General features: G+C 44.3%; 2 protein-coding genes across 6 annotated transcripts in view; both read left to right on the forward strand.

Moving 5' to 3' along the window:
- WIPF2 (WAS/WASL interacting protein family member 2) overlaps positions 1-5,023 on the forward strand; it is a 42,570-nt gene extending 37,547 nt beyond the window's left edge. For all 3 annotated transcript variants that reach the window (XM_059047444.2, XM_067020776.1, XM_059047446.2), the window contains one exon: positions 139-5,023. In XM_059047444.2, the coding sequence (XP_058903427.1) occupies positions 139-179 (41 nt within the window). In that variant the 3' untranslated portion in view covers positions 180-5,023. The remainder of the gene's footprint in view (positions 1-138) is intronic.
- CDC6 (cell division cycle 6) lies at positions 234-18,799 on the forward strand. Of its 3 annotated transcripts, none has more exons than XM_059047400.2 (12): positions 234-481; positions 8,639-8,829; positions 9,679-9,960; positions 10,085-10,284; positions 10,536-10,711; positions 11,125-11,231; positions 12,003-12,142; positions 12,999-13,099; positions 14,272-14,336; positions 16,894-17,096; positions 17,536-17,676; positions 17,985-18,799. In XM_059047400.2, the coding sequence occupies exons 1-12, from the start codon at positions 234-236 to the stop codon at positions 18,072-18,074; spliced, it is 1,944 nt and encodes a 647-aa protein (XP_058903383.1). In that variant the 3' UTR covers positions 18,075-18,799. The 3 variants fall into 3 exon arrangements, with proteins under 3 accessions (XP_058903383.1, XP_058903385.1, XP_066876875.1); XM_059047402.2 differs by lacking the exon at positions 234-481 and adding an exon at positions 7,850-7,865; XM_067020774.1 differs by lacking the exon at positions 234-481 and adding an exon at positions 7,968-7,976.
- The last annotated feature ends 1,546 nt before the right edge of the window (positions 18,800-20,345 follow it).

Here is a 20,345-nt window from a genome sequence, read left to right on the forward strand (position 1 = left end):
TAAAAAGACAATGAAGCCTTGTCCCAAATGTTAAAGGTTAGCTTGAAGAGCCTGTCTGTCTCTCATTTTAGGAATGTTTGGGTTATTCAGGGTCTGGTGGGTGACCTTGCGTATGTGGTTTTTATTTATTTTTTTCAGCTGCCCGTGGAGCCCCACCTCTGCCACCCATTCTCAGGTGAAGCCTGGCTTGGTCCTGTTCCTCAGGAAAAGGATGGACCCTCTCCTCTTCTCAGATGGTCCCTTCCATTCTCCCTGAAACCTGCATGACAGCTCCTAACGTGTTTCTCCAGTGCAACCAACCTCAAGACTCCAAGCGTCCACCCAGCTCACCTCCATCTATGCATCTCGTCTCTGGACTTGGTGACCGGACTCTTTATATTGACAGTAGGGTCTCAAACCCTGCATCCATCCCTCCTCTTGCAAGCCCTGCTGGCCAGATGAGGAAAAAGATTCCATGTCTCCTGCTTTCCTCTGGGGAAAGGTGCCTTGTTGTGATGAATGAACTCATTGTCAGGGCAGGGTGGAGAATGGTACTCCTACCTTCTCCTACCCACTGTGGGGGGAGCTTGGTGGGTATATTATATTTCATCATTTTAGGAGGCTGGCATGGCCAGGACTTCTTGGGGGTGGGCATTTTTAGTGAAATTGGAAAGGAGTTTGCAGAGAAGTGATCTGTTTTAAAGGTCAGGTTTAGAGCATGGGCAAGGAAATGGGTCTGCTTTATTTTTAGGGGTATTTTGGTTTTGCCCTCACCCCACCCCACGCTCATACCCAGAAGTAGGTTGGATATAAACACTAAATACTAATCAGTTGAACTAAACATCTAATAAAAAGAGAGGGTGAAGTAAACTGGGGGTCCTGTTAGAGCGAGTCAGTTCCTCTGCGGCACAAGGACCAGGAGCCACGTGAGCCCTCTGGGGCTCCCTGCTCTGTTTCTTAGGTGCTGAGGCTGAGGGATGTTTTTCCCCCTCTCACCACCTATCCCCTCAAGAGAAAAGTCCCTTTCATTCATTCATTATGGATTCAGAAACCCCCAAAACCTCTAGTGAGAGATAGGAAGATAGGACCTTGGCCTTGGCCTTAACCTTGACCTTGAGGCTGCCTCAGTCTTCTCTGCTTGGCCCTGAAGACCACTGGCCCTTTCAGTCCTGTTCAGAAACTTCAGCCCCTGATGGGTGCTCCAGGATGACAAAGACGGGGAGGGTGAAACACCTTGTGGAAGGGACCAGCTCTGAGGGCGGTGAAGGACTTGAACTAAGGCCCACTCGTTGTGAAGTTCATAGCCCATCTGAGTGCGTAGGCTCTTCCTGTTCCCTTCTGCACCACTCCACCCCAAGACTGCAGGGGTTAACACAGCAGAGTAGAGAAGGGTGAGGATGCTTACGGGGGTAGTCAAAGATTCCTCTGCCAAAAGCACAAGGACTTTGGTGCGGTGTGCCTCAGTCCAGTTGATCTTCCCTGGAAGCCAGCAATATGTTGTTTCGTCTTCCAGGTCCTAGTTAAAGAGCACAGAGAAAATGGAGGTTCCCAATCTAGGTAGGAACTGAGCTTGGATCATGGTACAGGGACTTGCCCTTCTCCAACAGCATGATGGAGCTCCTGGGCTCCACATCCAGCTGGTTTGGTTTGCTAAAGCTATTGTCAAGGGCAGAGGCTGCTCAAAGCTTGAAGTGAGAGCAAAGGAGCTTTCATCAGATACATCACAGGCTTAAACTGCCCTAGGGACCTTTCCTATCTGTTGGATCACAGACGAAGGATCTGTACATAGTGCCCAGTGAAACCCACGTCTTCCCAGTGCTAGATGAGAGAGCTCTCAACTTGGGTTATTTATCTGGGGTCTGCGATCCTTTGCCATCCCCTGGACCATATTGACTGTTGGGGCAAACCATGATTAGGTCTGTGACCACGCTTTTTCTAATCATTCTTTATTTATCATTCTTCTTTTCAAATCTGTTAGCAGTTACCTCCCAGCAGTATCCCCCCAGCATCCTGAAGCCAGTGGAGCTTAGAGAGAGGATGCTAGTGGAGGGAAAAGGAGAAAGTACAAGACTTGATACTGCAGCAGAGTTCCAGGGTAGATGCTGACCCCAGTTACTGAACTTGGACTGTGAAGTCTTCCCATTTATTTTTGAAATGGGAGTTGATGCCTTTTGTACAATGTTATCAAAGCGTATCTCTTTTCCCCTCACTACTCAAACATAGAGCATCGAAATGAGCATCACACGTAAAAGCCAAACCCCAGTTTTTCATTGGGGCTACTATCTTCCTCCCGTATGACGTGCCCCTCAAACTCCCCAGCATTTGGACTGTGTCACGTGGGTGTTGACTGTATTTTCATTTTCTTGGCCTCATGGAAAAAGGCCTGGGACTAGATCTAGTCAGATGGATTTTCTTCTTCAGAGCATGTTGATGACACAGTACCTATTTAAATGTCTTTGCCTTATACCTTATTTGGTCCCTGTGTTAATAACAGATTTATTATCATGTATATTTACTATTGATGAATGGGAATGTGAGCCTCATAGTTATTGATCTATTTTGTATGCTGTAAAAAGCTTGTAATATAATAGGTTTGAGGTGGGCTGGCTACAAGAGCACTAAAACTTCTCACCTTTTAAACTGCTCTTTTTATCTGCTTGTGGGAATGTCCTCTCTTCAGTGGCAGATTGGGTGGTCTCATGTTGAGGCTGTTGCCCAGTCCCATTAACCCCCTTATCCCTTCCCAGAAAGAGGAGACATTACCCAACTAGGCATCAGGAAGCTGTGTTAAAAGCCCTTGTGTGGGTTTGGTTTTATGATGTTTTTCTCGGGTGGGAAAAACTTCATAGTTGTTTCTTACCGCCCTTTCTGGGAAGCAGGCCAGTGGTCTGCAGGTTTTTAAATGAGCTAGATGCCCCTCTCCCCCTCTCCTCTGGTCCCCAGACCTGGATCGTAGCACTGTGTTGCTCCAGGTGTGGTTTGCTCTATCGTGGCTGCAGAGGCCCAGCGTTTCCCCAGCTGGGCCCGCAGAGTGAGAGCACTTAGGGGCTAGCCCACCCAACGGACATGAGGCTCCTGTCTCCCGAAATTCATCCCAGCCCTCTGAACTGGGAAAGGCAAGGAGACTAGCCACTGACCATTGCCCTGGGGCATCCCCTCACCCCGTAGCTTCCCCTCTTGAAACCTAAATTTACCTCCAGGGAGAGGTGAGATGAATTGTAAATAGACTTGCTACAGAGCAACTCAGGGTTGGGGTGTGTTTTAATTCTCCTGATCACTTGAAATAATCTGTAGGCTGAGTGCTTATGGGAGTGGGGGTGAAGTGTGACTCCAGGGTCCTTCCCTCTGCAAAGCTCTGGGGGTGGAGTAGAGGGCATCTGAGGCCCTTTGATGGCACTACACTGAGCTGTCTGTTCTTCTGGAAACCCAACCTACAATCAACTGCAAATCAGATTCCTCACATTCCAGTTGTAGTCTTTCTTTCCCTGTTGAATCTCAGTCCCTGGCTGTATGTGGTCAAGGTGGCTTTCTCTGAGCCACCCTAATTTAGGGAACGGGAGGCAGTACAACTCTGCCTTCAAGACTCGTCTCTTAAAAGCAGAATGAAGCAAAACTACAACCGCCTTCAAAACACATACAAAAAAAAAAAAAAAAAAAAAAAAGGATAATTTTAACCGAAGGAAGGGTTTGGTTCCATTCAACTCCACATTCATTGTGCCTTTACTTGTGTTAGATTTCTGTGCTTTCTTCCTCCCTCTTTGAAGCAATTAAAATCTTCCTTGATAACTGCTGTTTCCTTCTTTCTACTCTTGTCTGACAACTTAGTGGGTTCCCTCTCTAATTGTCTTAAATCTCATTCCACTGGTGGCAGAGGGGCCGAGCCTTCTTTTCTCACGTCTAACCCTTGTCCTTTTCCACGGCGACCAGCATGGGAGCCATCGTCAACACTGAATAAAAGACTTGAGTGACGTGTGTGAAGAGTGTATGTATGTATGTGTGCGTCCATCTTTGTCTGCATGTGGATTGGTTTCTTTTCTTCTAAAAAGTAATTTATTGTATGATTTATTTTGGAGTTGTTTCTGATTACAGTGCTTCCTCTGCCAATTAGTATTGATTTCTTTACCCCCTTCTACAGTGTATAATCCGGTCTCAGGTTGGATTCTTTGGTACATTTCTTTCTTCTGGATGCCATGCAGTTTAATTAAACCTTGCTTAAAAACAAAAGCAAAAAAACCTGAAAACTGTGTAGTCTTGTCTGGAATACCACCACAAGTGGTGGCATAGAGGGGAGAAAATCTGTTGCCTCTGGTTAGGGTAGTGGTTTGACTCCAGATCCTCTGAGAAAGTAGAAATACTAACTTGGGCAGAAGCATCTGCAACTTCCTGAGAGTTTTCTCTCCCCACCCCCTGCTGTGTTTTGAAAATCACAGTTGCAGTTAGCCAGGCTGACTGGGTGATTCTGATAGAGTTGGTCATTATTTATATTTGCCACCTAACTCCCCTTTGCCCATGATTCCAGGGAACTCAGGAGACCCCCTGGCCTTGTGTCCTTTCCTTATATCCCTAATGCTTCTTTCCACCTGTGTGTGTGTGGTAGATTCGCACACTGAAGTGTGAAGAAAAGGTGAGGGCAGAACACACAGACTGTGTCTGTTTTTATGTGGGTGTTGCCTTTTTTTCTTCACTGCTTAAGTTGAAATCTTAGCTGGCTTTCTTGAACTTTGACTGTAGGTGTCAGAATTGAACCAGACATTCTCTGCTTACTGTGGTCAGCTGACATAATCGCCACTAAGATTTAATGAGCTTAACCTACACTTTCATCACTAGCAAAGGTCTTGAAATTATTTCCCGTACTGGTTCATAATAGGTGTGTGTATGAGTCACTCTCACACAGTTTGATGTAAAAACCTATGAGGGTGCGGCAGCGAGGGGAAAAAAGGGCCTCCTTTCATTTTCATCCATATTTGCCAGGTTGGCTGAATTCCTGATTCTTTGACCCATCATTGTTATTAATATGATTAATAAACTACCTATTTATTGATTTCATTGTTCCTCCTGTGACTTTGAATAGCCCTCAAATAGAGCTTGCCTAAATGACCCTCAGCTTCCTAACCCTATAAGCTTTCTCTGTCCTACTGGGATGGTATTGCTAGTCTGTGTATGTGTGCACGTGCCCGCCAGTGCACACAAGCACGCGCACAGACACACATAAGGATGCCGGACAGGTTCTTTCTGTGTCATTTGTTTCCTTCCCCCATGACACCGTGTATGTGGATTAGCAAGTGATAAGGACACTAGTTTGCCCACTTTAATTATTACCAAGACATAGCCGCTTATGGTGAATGTGCCTTTTAAGTATTTTCTGGCCCAGCCCAGCCACTAACTGCAGCTTACTGCAAGGAAGCTACCTGTCTCTGACTTCCTATTACTCTGCAGACAGAGGTAAGAGAACTAAAATGTCAACCTCAGGATCCTAACCACCCCAGAGGATAACGATGGGGAAATGCTTCATCTTTGACGTCACTGGAGCCCAGTCTGGATTGTTTTTACACATAATTGAATTCATTCTCCACTCCTAGGTTTAGGGGTGTGAGATTTAAAGGACTGTATGCTGTCTGACCACAAAAAATGTTCAAGCAAAAGATGGATATCCACTTGGCAGGAATGTCCTTTCCATTCATTCAGCAAGCATTGATTGCGTATTTTACTCTGTGCCAGGCACCAACAATATGAAGACGAATAGGACATGGTCTTTGCCTCCAAGGAGTTCAGAGTCTAGCAGAAGACTTCAGGACAGCCACCAAGGGAAACCTATGCGGGGCATTAAAGGCTTTATGGTGATTAGCCAGGGCAGGAGGATGGTGACTGGCATTGCAGACATAGGAAACAGCAAGGACAAGGCACAGAAGCGAGAAACGGCATGATGGTATGCTCATCATGTGACTGGAGTAGTGAAAAGAGAAAACTTCAATTAGGTAACCTTTCAGAGAACTTTCAATCTGGACATTCTGTGATTCTCTGCCTGCTTCCACAATAGTCACTTATTCTTGTAGGCTTTTCTTGGACCGGTGCTATATTTCCTGGTGAATGCTTTCATAGGCTCCAATATGCACGTTAAGTACTCATGGCTTCCTCTGCCCCCTCTGTCCCACCGTAACTGAGGTAGTCGTTTACCACCATCCCTTAAAAGCTGGCTGGGCACTTGTTACCATTTCTGGTTATGAAGGACAAGTTTTAGGTGCCCACGTTATAAAAATAAATATGAACAGTGAAAGTTGCTTCTTTCTAGGTTCTGTTCCCCTGTTAAAAGATCAGAAATACCAGCTGGTAAAGAAGTCTCCATTCTGTGGCAACACTTTCTCCTTTCGTGGCAGCCTACGCTCTTCACTCTTGTACTTTTCAGCTCCTAGAAAGCCTTCCCCAGGTGTGCTCCTTTGCCATCTTTCCCTCTAAAACCTGCATCTGTCTATTCCCCCTCGGTATGTTTAAGTGGTCGGGAGTTTGATCTCCTGTCACACTCCCTGAGTTCGAATTCCAGTTCTTCCACTTACTAGTTGTGTGACCTTGGGCAGATTTACTCAACCTCTCTATTTCAGTCTTCTCATTTGTGAAATGGAAATAATTCCGACTTCATGGGGGTGCCTGTGAGAATTAATAAGGTGATGTAGGTAAAAATACCAGAGCTCAGTGCCTGGCACACACACAAGCACTCAATATTGGCTTTTATCTCCTATATGAATGAACTACAATTAAGTTGATTGTAATATTGTTTTCCTATTTCTCGGCTTGCTCTATTTCATTTGATATTGAAGGATGACAGATACATGCTTACCATCACCTAGAATTGGGTTTGGGTTTTTAGTGGAACCTGGGTTATTAGCACTGGAAGCTGGCCTGTAAATTACTGCTCTAATTTATATTTTTCATTAAAAGCTCAGATTACCACTCCATCTGTAGTGGTCTTCTCTGGCCCTGAAACCCTTGTATTTAGCCATAAAAAAATATTTTAAAATTAAGGGGCCATAATTCTCTCCGCTCCCCACATTGTGTGGATTAATGGGATTAATGATAGGAAGGTGCACAGAATATCGTATTCTTTAACAAAATAAAAGCAAAGGCCTGGCCCTTTTTCTCACCCTTGAAACACAAATCAGGGAGATACTGTGATGAAGTGCAGTGTATTTATGTATGTATGTAGAACTTTACAAAGAAACACTGCTTTTGGTGTCAGGAAATGGTCCTAGGCCCTTCCAGGCCACCAAAATTCTGTGACCTCTAACTAACCCTCGGCACATTTGCTTTGTGTCTTGCAGTGTTGAGCATTAGATATGTAAAGCGCCTAGCATCATACCTCGCACCCAGAACCGCCCAAATAATGGTAGATATTATGTAGTAGCTCTCTGAAAATCTAGCCCATTAGGGTAAGGAAAAAATGGGTACGTGCAGCAGTGAGAAGGGGTATTGAAGGAAGGGCGTGGGAATACAGTCGCGAGCGGCAAAGACTACAGCTCCCGCCGAGCCTCACTCAGTCGGCCCCGGCGCAAGCGCGCGTCTTTCCGCCGAGGCCCCGGATGTAGACTGCCCCCACGGCTCGGTGGGCGTGGCCTCACGGTGGTGCTGAGACTTGAGGCTCTCTTATTGGTTGTGCGCCTTCCCTCTTGATTGGTTGTGAAGGAGGGGGCTGGGGCCAAGGCGCGCGGCGCTCTGGCGCCACCCAATCAGAAGCGTGGCCGGGCTTTGGCGGGAGGCGGGAAAGCTGCGGCTGTGCAGATTTGGCGCGAGCGCGTCTGGGCTTTCCGGCTGACGGTGTGGTGTTTGCCCAGGATCCTGTCGTGGACAGTCCCTTTAGTTTTCTGCGGGAGACGTGAGAAGGCGCCGGCACTGAGGTGACGCAGCACTGTGAGGTGGAAAGGAGAGGAGGCCCGGGTCCTGGGAGGCGGCGGAGTTGGGTGAGGGCCTAGGGCGAGGACCGCGGGTTCCGTAAGAGGAGAGCTCAGGTCGCTGGAGGGTGAGAAGGTCGGGGTAGGGAAGGGAGACGTGTGCCCTCGGAGTGCTCTGGCAGTTGTGCTGAGTGCGGCAGGAGTGAGACGTTCCCCGAACATCTGGGGCTATGTGGGGCCGAAAGTTGGGTAGAGCGGGGATTGAGTGCGGAGAGAGGGTTTGGGGAAGCCTGTAAATGTGGGAGGCTGCTGGGCTAAGCTGATGTTAACGATGTACCCCGTGCCTGGAGCCAGGGGAGTAGAAGTACTATGGACGCCAATTAAGATCAACTTGTTATTGCACATCTCGAGTGGTTAAAAATTTGGGCTCTGAAGCCAGAATGCCTGGTCTTATATCCTGCTTTGCTGTGACGTTGGGCCTCTCTGCCTCTGTTTTTTTATCAGTAAGATAAGGATAATAGTACCTACTTCTAAGCTGGTTGTAAAACTTAAAGGAGTTAATACCTAAAATGTTTATGACAGCCTTTTACTCGTAGTAGGTGGTGTTCGCTATTGTTGCATAGATTCGGATATGAAGCAGAATTAAATGCTAAAATATTGTTACAACATAATCTACTTATGAAACGAATTTCGATCTTCGGTATAAGTTACATGTTAGTTGTTTTTTTCTTCACTTTTACATATTGATTGGCTGTCCTGTTTTTTTTTTTTGTACACAGCTGTGTTGCCGTCATGCCTCAAACCCGCTCCCAGTCACAGGCTACAATCACTTTTCCAAAAAAGAAACAGCCTCGGACATTGGACAAAGCTAAAAACTCCAGTGACGCCAGACTAGAACTGACAAATGTCCAGGCCATACCCCGTTATCCTTGTGCAAAAATTCTGCCTCTTAGCCCCAGAAAACGTCTGGGTAAGCTATCCATTATTTGAGTACAACTTTTTGACTGGTAGCTCTCGACCTCTCTTTCTCAATAATAAGATGCCTTTGAAACAGCTTTCTGAGTTCAGTTAAGACCACTCTGTTCCCTTTGGTTATGTTCAGAATGGTTGCTAAGTGCTTACTGAACTTCAGAGTTAAGCTACTTATTGAGATCACTTTCTGAACTACCTAATAAGTCTGATCTTCAGTTCCTTAATACTGAACTTGGTTCTGTCAGTGTTTTAAACGACCTTGTAGTTAGTTATATAGTATTTTGAAACTTGCCTCGATAGTTGTGAAATTAAGAAAAACAGGTGACAATTCTTGTTTTAGAACAGTGGTTGGTAATCCTTTCTTTTTCTTTCCTTTTTTTTTAAAAATTATTATTTTTTTTTGTTTTTTCCTTTCTCATTTTAGATCATCTGTTTTTAATGAGGGGTGATTTGGTAGGATCTGGAGACATTTTTAGTTGTCATAACTGAGGGGGTGATACTGACATAGTGAATAAAGGCTGGGAATGCTGCTCAATATTCTACAGTGCACAGGACAGTCCCCCACAATGAAAAATTACTTGGTCCAAGGTATCAATGGTGCCAAGGTTGGGAAACCCTGTTTTAGAGCAATCCTCGAATTTCATCCCATTAAAACCTCTACCAAATAGTAAGCCTCAGTGGTGCCATCTGGTGGCCACTATTTGCTTCCGGATGAGAGGCATTTTATTTTGGTGGTTCTGACCATGATAGAAATTCATACCCCTTTTTGGGGGGCATGCAGAGATCTTTCCAAGTCCTTTTACTATCCACTGCTATGAATGACCACATTTTGATTTTAATGTTTCAGGTGACGACAACCTGTGTAACACTCCCCGTTTACCTCCCTGTTCTCCACCAAAGCAAAGCAAGAAAGAAAATGGTCCCCCTCGCTCACGTACATCTAAGGGGCGCAGATTGGTATTTGACAATCAGCTGACAACTGAGTCCCCTAGCAAAAGAGAACAAGCCAGAGTACACCAAAACAAAATACGTTCCTCAGTTCCAAAAGGTCAAGACATCACAACAAATTCTGAGCAGAGATGTCCACTGGAGAAAGAATCTGCATGTCTGAGACTTCTCAAGCAAGAAGGTTGGCTCTTACGTGGCAGCTGTTAGTGCAGCCTCGTAAACAAGGCTGATGATTCCAAGTGAAGCCTGGTGGGTCTTCTCAGTCACCTCTGTTGTGTCTAATTGTCCTTTCATGTCTGGCACAGGCACTTGCTACCAGCAAGCAAAGCAGGTCCTGACTACAGCTGTCCCAGATCAGCTGCCTGCCAGGGAAAAGGAGATGGATGTCATCAGGAATTTCCTGAGGGAGCACATCTGTGGGAAGAAAGCTGGAAGTCTTTATCTTTCTGGTGCTCCTGGAACTGGAAAAACTGCCTGCTTAAGCCGAATTCTGCAAGACCTCAAGGTACATTGAGAGTCTGAATTATCATGCTCTTGCCAAAATGACACTTGGTTATCAAGGGTTAAGAAAAAGTAGAAGTGCTTAGGGGACTGCAGTTTTCCCCAAAATAAGACATTTTTAATTCCACTGTCTAAATCTTTCCAAATGAAAGTGGACCTTATTCTCTTGTATGCTGTTAACTCTTCAAAGACACTTCAGGTTCCATCAAACCTTTATTTGAGGCCAAAATAACTCGCATGTTTGCATTTTTCTAGAAGGAACTGAAAGGCTTTAAAACTATCGTGCTGAATTGCATGTCCTTGAGGAGTGCCCAGGCTGTATTCCCAGCCATTGCTCAGGAGATTTGTCAGGAAGAAGTATCCAGGCCAGCTGGGAAGGACATAATGAGGAAACTGGAAAACCATATGACTGCGGAGAAGGGCCCCATGATGTAAGCATTGCTCTGCTGCATGTTGCTCTGTGAAAATCTGCAGGATCCATTGCCCACAAACTCACATTCTCGTCTCTTGAATTTATCAGTTTGCTCATAAAAAGAACATTTCCTATATTTTCTCTCTGAGGGGTAGTTACATAAGCTTAAAGGGAAAGAAGAAAAGAAAAAACAAAAACCTTCTTTAATTTTAAATTGGGGGAAAATGTTTTTAAACTAATTACTTGAAAAACCTGTATGTTACTTTCTGGTGATGATGGGGGTATCATCATAACAGTGACTGGAGGTGGGACAGATTATGATCTTCAAACTGGTCTTAGCTGTAGGAATGTGACCGAGCGTCAGCCCAGATCAAACAGATTGGAGAGTTAAGAAGGTGAACATGGATACTAATTGTTTCTCTTTTTTTGTAGTGTGTTGGTGTTGGACGAGATGGATCAGCTGGACAGTAGAGGGCAGGATGTATTGTACACACTGTTTGAATGGCCATGGCTAAGCAATTCTCGGTTGGTGCTGATTGGTTAGTGCTCTGTTGTTGATGTTACATGGTGGTTCTAAAGACCTTTTTTTAATCTCTTCAGTATATTCATCACGTATTTTGTTTTGTTTTGTTTCTTGGCTCTGCCATGCAGCTGGCGGGATCTTAGTTCCCCGACCAGGGATTGAACCCGGGCCCCAGTGGTGAAAAAATGCCGAGTCCTAACCACTGGACCACCAGGGAATTCCCTTATCAACTGTTATTTGATCTTACACCAGCTTTCTGCTTTCTTACCAAAATAAGAAAGTTACTATAAAATAATAGGAACCTTAATCTAAGTCAAATCAACTTTGTTAACTCTGGATAGAAATGACATAATGCTGCATTTCAGAGACACTTGATTCGGGGAATATCTGATCCTGCTTATAATTGAACAATTCTAAACCTAACTCGAAAAGAGTATTCTTCGATGATTATACACATCTTATCTAATGGGTATTGAGGGTGGGGGGTGGGGGAAAGTGCGAAGCAACAGTTGGAATGCCGGATTGTAACTGGAAATTTTATTCAGTATTTTGGTGGGTGTTTTCTTGTATTTCTAATATTTATTTATTTGGCTGCGCTGGGTCTTAGTTGTGGCATGTGGGATCTAGTTCCCTGACCAGGGATCGAACCCGGGCCCCCTGCATTGGGAGCGTGGATTCTTAACCACTGGACCACCAGGGAAGTCCCTTATTCAGCTTTCAGAGGGTTTAGTTTTCCTTTTACGATGATTTGGCCAATGATGCTTAGTGTTATTTATCCCCTCCTCAGGTATCGCTAATACCCTGGATCTCACAGACAGAATTCTGCCGAGGCTTCAAGCTAGAGAAAAATGTAAGCCACGGCTGTTGAACTTCCCACCTTATACCAAAAATCAGATAGCCACTATCCTGCAGGATCGACTTAATCAGGTGAGTGCCAAACATTGTACCAAGCTGAGTGTTCCTTGTATCACCTGTGAGGATGGTTCAAAAATATTTTGCTTTGATTGCATTACTAAACAGGGAGTTCCTATAGCCCATTCATTTGTATATGAATTTCTACTCTTGGCTCCATTTTAGATGCCTTAGTGTTGGATTAAAAAGAGTTAGAGGAGTCACCCAAATGCTTCTCTAATGGCCTTTTAAAATAGGACCTATGGGGGCTTCCCTGGTGGCGCAGTGGTTAAGAATCCGCCGGCCACTGCAGGGAACACGGGTTCGAGCCCTGGTCTGGGAAGATCCCACATGCCGCGGAGCAGCTAAGCCTGAGCACCACAACTACTGAGCCTGTGCTCTAGAGCCTGCGAGCCACAACTACTGAGCCCACGTGCTGCAACTACTGAAGCCTGAGTGCCTAGAGCCTGTGCTCCATAACAGCAGAATCCACTGCAGTGAGAAGCCCGCCCACCGCAACGAAGAGTAGCCCCTGCTCACCGCAACTAGAGAAAGCCTGCGAGCAGCAATGAAGACCCAACACAGCCCCAAATAGATAAATAAATAAATAAATTTATAAAATAGGACCTACGAAAACACTTTCTCTATTGAAAATGACCAAATAGATTTTACTTTAGTTTAGTTTTGCTAATTTAAGTTTCAATTGCTTTTTTTTTCCCTTTGTGAACCTCTACCACATTCTTACAAAATGCTTAAATGTATGAAATCCCCATTTACTTCTAAGCAGAAAAGGCACCTTAGACCCTAAAGGTTGGTCAAACAAGTCTGGGACCTGAATTGCAGGGGGGAAGTCTTATAGTTCAAACTGTCGTCTTCTATGTCTTGTTCAAAGGCATCTAAAGATCAGGTCCTGGACAATGCTGCCATTCAGTTCTGTGCCCGCAAAGTCTCTGCCGTTTCGGGAGATGTTCGCAAAGCGCTAGATGTTTGCAGGTGAGTTATGGCACCGTTGGCTGCTTTTATTTAAAAAAAAGAAATGCTGTTAATTGTCTCGTGTAACTCAAGTGAATGTGGCTGAGGAGGCTCCATTCTGCCACTTTTTACGCTCAGAAAGGAGGACTTGTTTCTCAGTGGGGAGCTCTGCATTTCCACCATGTTAATGTCTGAAACATTATCAGTCCATTACCTACAGAGGGAGAAACAAATGAGATGTTGCTGGTACTCCCTGTGGTGATTATAGATTGGTTAATTACATTTGTATTAAAAAAGACTCCAGTTTACTTTTCCATTAGCTGGTCTCAAGCAGGTTTATTTATGGACCTGAACCATCTTTGCCTTTAGACTTTTTTTCCCCTTCCTTTGCTTTTGTGAGCACCCCTTCCTCCAGCTGGTGGTCCCCCACAGTTGTACTCCAGACCTCTCTCTCCCTTCCCATCCCCCAGCCACTCCTGCTGGGGAAAGCCTCTGTGCTGACTGCTGAAATTTCTTCCTTCCCAGTAGGGACACTTGGTCCATTAAAATGATACTTGCTGCGTTGGCCCGCTGGTCCAAGTTCCCCCTACTGCCATGCAGAAGATCTAGGTCTGGCTTATGGCTTCCTGCAGGCAAAGTACTTTGGAGAGAGCAGTGGGAGAGTAAGCTCTTCCTATTGCTAGATGGTGTGATCCTGGATTTGAAAGTTTCCCCTAGTCAGCAAACTACTTGGGTAAAGACTGCAACTATGAGCAAGAGTCAAGTAGGCCAGTGTGGTTTTAGCCTACACATATCCTGTGTATAGATAACTGAGGACTCTCCTCTTAGGTCTGGTGTGTGTGGGTGGTACTGGCTCTCTCAGTCAAGTACCCACACTACAACACGTCCTCTCTCCCATCCCTGACGGGTTTTCCTCGTCCAAAATGTTATCATTGGCTCAGTGTACGATGACTTACTCGGCCTCTGTAATAGGAAACCATGTAGTGTTGAAGTTTCTCAGATTCCCCGGTCCATGAATTATTTCAAGGCAATTAAGTCCGCTGGAGCTGAGACATAACCCAATTTTGTCTGGGGGCTTTAAAATTATAAAACATGTTGCTTTTTGTTAATGTGCCTGTTTTTGAGCTTGGTGGTTTGGTGTGGTGTTTGGTTTGGCTCAGCCTAAATTAATTTTAGAAATTTTTTTTCTACAGGAGAGCTATTGAAATTGTAGAGTCAGATGTCAAAAGCCAGACTATCCTCAAACCACTGTCTGAATGTGAGTAGTTTATCTCCTTTCTGTCTTCCTTTATAATTGGAAGCTTAACTTCTCTGAGGAAAGAGACAGAGAGCTGAAATGAGCATAGTTAAATCCACACTCACCCATTTGTGTATGGGTGTCGTGTTTTTCATCAATTTCATCCACTTTATTTCCATCTTGCCTGCCAGTGCTATAATCCATGCGTTACCGGAAATGAGTTCTCCAGGGTGTTACATGAATGGTTGGGACAGAGTCAGTTTTCTTTCTAAGCTCTAGGAATGAAAACTAGACAGTAAGGTTGGATCAGCTTCTATCTGGGTACTTATGTTGAGTGCACTTTAGGTCTCAACATAGGTGAAAGCAAAGCCTGGGAAGTAAGAGAGTCAGACGGGAAAGAATTGAGTTCAACTTGAGATATCGCAAGCCTTTAAACAAGTCTAGGAGGGTGGAGGTACAAAGATAGTATTGCTACAGTAAACTGCAGGCTTTTACAAAAATGACAAAAGTAATTTTCCTTTCCCTCAGCCTTGTTCTCTTAGCTATGGCAGATGTAAAATGGCCATGAACTACATATCTTGTGTTTAATATCCACTCTTAATCTTTAGAAATAGGACAGTCTGATTTGATTGTTTCTTCCTTCACTCCTGCACTGGTTGAGTGTTACTAAAATTGTTTCTAGCACCATAGTTCCACAGAAAACTCTTTTTCATCAACTTGTTGAAAGAAAATTAATAAAAATATTTCAGAATTAGCCAAACTTAGTGCTTAGACTGATAGCAGGTAATATTTGCCGATGCATAGACCAGATACTGGTTTCTCTTCGGGTTTTCACGTTATTCCCTTTTTTCCCTTCCCAGTAACATTTAGGCTTGTCAATGGACCCTGTGAGCACCGCCTGCACACATACAACTAAAAGGGGTTGTGAATTCCTGTCATAAATTATTAATCTAATTCCTGTCTTTTGACCTCTGGTAGGTGTGATTAGCTTTCAATGGCTCTAGAAAGCTATAGGGAGACCGACTTGAAATAAATATAAGAAGACACTCTCCAATAAATAGCACTAACTGGGCTTCTTTGACACAGTGTGGGTACCCCAGTGCACCTCAGACACAAGCTGGATAGGTGACCACTTTGGGGGATTGTTTTGAAGAGACTCAGCTGTTGGGTAGGGAGCGAGACTAGATCTCTAAATTCCTCTCAGCTTTAAGATTCTGCTTGTTTGATAACTGATCTCCAGTTTCTCCGTGATGATTAGTCCTTGGTAGCATCCCATTTATGATCATGAAATAGAAGCAAACTCTTGTGAGACAACTGACTTGGTCTCAGGAAGTAACTTTAGGCAAAGGTTGTTACAGAGCAAATCCCTCCTCTGTCTTGCAATTCCTGCGTCCAAACAATGAGGTCACAATCCTCCGAAGCTTGTTGGCAGTTTCCCAACCTCCAGACTCTGAGATGGTGCTATCTGCTAAGATATCCAGTGACATTTTCTCAAGTGTTGCTCTCCTGGAGATCAGCTCAGGCAAATGAACCCAACCTCAAAGGTTGTTTGGGGAGGCTATCTAGAGGAATTAGGTAGGATTGTCCATGTTTAGCCACTCGTTTTTTTTTTTTTTTTTTTTTATGTCGACCATTTTTTAAGTCTTTATTGAATTTGTTACAATATTGCTTCCATTTTATGTTTTGGTTTTTTGGCCGTGAGGCATGTGGGATCTTAGTTCCCCAACCAGGGATCAAACACACACCCCCTGCATTGGAAGGTGAAGTCTTAACCACTGGACCGCCAGGGAAGTCCCCTAGCCACTCATTTGATTTGAAATATTAGGTAATTTTTTGAGCCTTTAAAAATGACCAGGGACTTCCCTGGTGGCACAGTGGTTAAGCATCTGCCTGTCAATGCAGGGGACACGAGTTTGAGCCCTGGTCCGGAAAGGATCCCACATGCCGCGGAGCAACTAAGCCCGTGCGCCACAGCTACTGAGCCTGTGCTCTAGAGCCCGCGAGCCACGACTATGGAAACCCGTGTGCCTAGAGCCCGTGCTCTGCAACAAGAGAAGCCACCGCAATGAGAGACGCCCGCACCACAACGAAGCGTAGCCCCTGCTCGCCGCAACGAGAAAAATCCTGCACGCCGCAACAGAGACCCAACACAGCCAAAAATAAATAAATGAATTTTTTAAAAAAGAAAAAAAGACCAGACCCAGCCATCTTTGTTTCAAGGTTCTATCCTTCTTTGCCTTTGAGATATCAGGAACCTTCCAAGGCTGAGTATATTGGTTCTCTGTCTGGTCCTTATTCTTTCATGAGGAGGATTTCGTCTCTCTGACATTAAATTGCACTCTACAGGATAAAATAGCTCACCGTTCTGCCCAGAAAAAGGATAACTCTACTTTCCAAGTCATGTCACACTTTGGCATCTTTCTAAGGATCACATTTTGTCTCATCCTTTGGCTTCTAGTTACAGAATTGGAACTTCTGCTTTGCTCTTGAATTTCCTTCTGCTAAAACTTAATATCATCTGTCTCAATACCCACAATATTTTAAAAATCTAATTAAGCTTGATTTATTTACTTTATAGGTAAATCACCCTCTGAGTCACTGGTTCCCAAGCGGGTTGGTGTTATTCACATATCACAAGTCATTTCAGAAGTTGATGGAAACAGAATGACTTTGAGCCAAGGAGGAGCACAAGATTCCTTCCCTCTTCAGCAGAAGATCTTGGTCTGCTCTTTGCTGCTCTTGACCAAGCAGTTGAAAATCAAAGAGGTCACTCTGGGGAAGGTTAGTTGGGAATCTCAGCAGATGGAGCTGGGGTGGAGATGAGAATCTGCTTTGCAGAGCAGATATTTTCCAAAAGGCCTATCACGCTCCAGCTGATGTGAATTAAAAATGGATTTTAACAGTAAGAATAAGTACTGGTATCATGTAAAAGGCAGCTGACTTTATTTCCCTTGGGTTGTGGTTGAGACTTTACCATTAATCTTCTCCCCTTTATTTCTGCCTTTCCCTATGAAATATATAAAGCCCCTTTCTTGCATTACAGTATAGGTTTTTGGCAGTATCTCCAAAATGCCTTTTCAAGGATTTAATTGAAAAGGGAGAGAATTAGGGTATTCAGATAACTATTTTGCAAACCCAGATTCACATTCTTTTAAAAGATTTCAGGGTTACAAGAGATATGACTTTTAAGCAACGTTTGTTCTCCCTTGTTTCCTCTCAGTTATATGAAGCCTATAGTAACGTCTGTCGCAAACAGCAGGTGGCAGCTGTGGACCAGTCAGAGTGTTTGTCACTTTCAGGGCTCCTGGAGGCCAGAGGCATTTTCGGATTAAAGAAAAACAAGGAAATGCGCTTGGCAAAGGTACAACAAACTGCTTCTTTGTGACATTACTTTTAACTGTCCTGCTTTGGCGAGCTTATTTTTTGCTAAAGTAAAGATTTAAAAATGACCACAATTAGATAAACAATTTTTTTGTTAGGTAGGATTTAAGGTGTGTGAAGATAGGGCTGTAGTATGAATGAGATTTTTTTTTTTTTTCGGGCTATTACAAAAGCAGTGTTTAACTTGCATGCCTCTTGTGAGAAAAGTTTAACACGGTAGAAGTTTGTGTAATAAAAACTGCTTTTGTGAGTTCTCCACCATGAAAAGTCCTTTTCTCTTCTTTGCAGGTATCTCTGAAGATTGAAGAGAAGGAAATAGAGCATGCTCTGAAAGACAAAGCTTTAGTTGGAAATATCTTAGCTACTGGATTGCCTTAAATTATTTTCTTTTATACTAATGCTCCGCCTAAAAGTATCTGGCTGGCATTTAGAGAGGGATGGAATCTTCATTTTATTACTTTATACACTTAGGTCTGAAAGCAAACATGACCTTTTTTACTTAAAACTGATAAAATTTAAGCTATAAATTTGTGAATATTAGCACAGAATTATATGTCTTGGGGTCTTATTATGTTTATGCATTAAAAACTACCAAGTAGACCCTTTTTAATTACATTCACTGCCTCTACCTCTAGTGTGCCTCTAACCAGTATGCAAGTATACAGACTTAGGCTGTGGAAAGTTTATATATTTATCTGTTTCCTCCAAACATTGGTGTATTTTCAAGAATTTTTGGACTGGAGGAAGACGAATGAAAAAGGGGATGATCCAGGAAAATAAGCAAGTCCACGTGGAGATCTGGAGGATACTTTGATCAAAGAATGTCTTTCTTTCTGGAGTATACTGTGTTCATGTTGCAGATGCTTCCACATTGTGACATTTTAAAAAATTCATTGAGTGTCTTGGGCACTCCCAAGCTTGGTAAGGAGAATGTGACTACAGGTTGTGAATATATTTATTTTCAAGTTGCATTCTTTGTCTTCTTAAGCAATCACATTTCAGGAGAGCTCAGACTTTCAGAAGGCAATGTGAAAATTGTGAAAATCCTCCCCAAACTGTCCCACTGTCCTAGCTGCCCTCAGATGAAGCCACTTGTTTCAAGATGCCTTCGTTTGTGGTTGGATTTTCAATGACATCTCATTTTCCCAGTCTTAGATAAATGTATCCATATGGTTACTCAAGTCTCCCCTTTTTTCTGGGTTTGGTTTCCAGTGGCATTCGATGGCAATTTGTGACGGGGACACCAGAGGGCACCATTATAACACTGACTGCCTTGAAAGCGCAGGCATAGGGCTGGGGTAGTTTTGAGAGAAGGGGAAAAGAGAAACTTAAGTTTGCTTCATTTGGGAGCTTGCTGTACTTTTATAACTCGAGCAAATGCTTGGAATGCAAACCATGTGCGCTATGAATGGTCTGAGAGCCAGTGACCAAGTCTGCTGCTCCCTGAGCTCTTCTGCCTCCTCCCACCTTCCCGACATGGCTTGGGTTTGAGAACTTGATATGTGTACAAATGATCTGTTGGCCACTGTTTCGTTCATGCTGCCCACTGTATCCTTGCAATGTGATCTGGGCTACAGCAGGTGGTATGGGATAGAAGGGCACACAGAGAGAGCCCTCTGAAATGAACACTACCCACCGGTGTGTGTAGCAGCGCATAGTCTATAGACAGGAGTCTGACTGTCTCACCACCGTCACACTCCTTTACTAGAGCATTCATTCCCTCTGAGAGCAATTTGTGAGGGGAGGACACAGTTCTATACCTAGAAGCTTGGAAAGTGTCTGGGGCTATAAGGGTTAACCAGCATAATTGCAGAGATTGTCCGAAGGCTGATGGAAAGCAGAGACTGAATGGGATTGAGAACAGATGCGAGGCTTGATTTAAATTACATTTTATTGGATGCTGCAGCCTTAAGAGACGTGACTGCTTTACAGTTTGTTTCCACACTGTGGGCAGCTGCTGTCTGTTCTGTGTCCACAGTAGGATCCTGCCCAAAAAGGAGCAGCCTCCCCACCTCGTTGTGTTGGAGGCTTGGCGCCTTCCTCTTAACTGCAGGGCTGGAGTCAGGAACATGGCTTGCCTCGCAGTGGGGCTGCTATGCATCCTCCATGGCTCTGAGCCAAGATTGCGTTTGCAGATTCAAAGGGGCCAAATTTCTTTCCCCTCTACCTCCTTTTCTCTCCCTTTCCCCTGGTATTTGGAAATCAGGTTTTCTGTGTACTGGTTTGTTAGTTTCCTTTCCTTCCCTTCTCCCCACACTGTCAATTTCTAGGTCATTGATGCTCTTAAGACTTCAGCAATTGGAACAGGGTGGGTTCTGTCAATGATGCGTGAAGCTGACTTAGAGTCCCTACTTGGCTTCCGCTGCCCTTGTGGGAGCAACACCTGATGCATGTTTGTCAGCGAGGTCTTCAGCGTGACTCAGACAGCTGGAGCAGACTGAGAGGGGGAAGAAATTCCTTTTCTCACTGAAGCTGACAGCTCTGGGAAGGTGGTGGGATTTTTAAGGGGCTGGGCTGAGCCTATGGTTACTTGTTTTTTTTGCCAGGAGCATAGGCTGTTTCGCTGGGAGTAGTGGCAGAGATGCTGACCTACATGCTTCCTCTTGAAGGTGGTGGGCTGTGTGTCTGTACCCTGGTTTATTTATTTTT

The sequence above is a fragment of the Kogia breviceps genome, chromosome 19, assembly GCF_026419965.1.
Source record: "Kogia breviceps isolate mKogBre1 chromosome 19, mKogBre1 haplotype 1, whole genome shotgun sequence".
Classification (NCBI taxonomy): Eukaryota; Metazoa; Chordata; class Mammalia; order Artiodactyla; family Physeteridae; genus Kogia; species Kogia breviceps.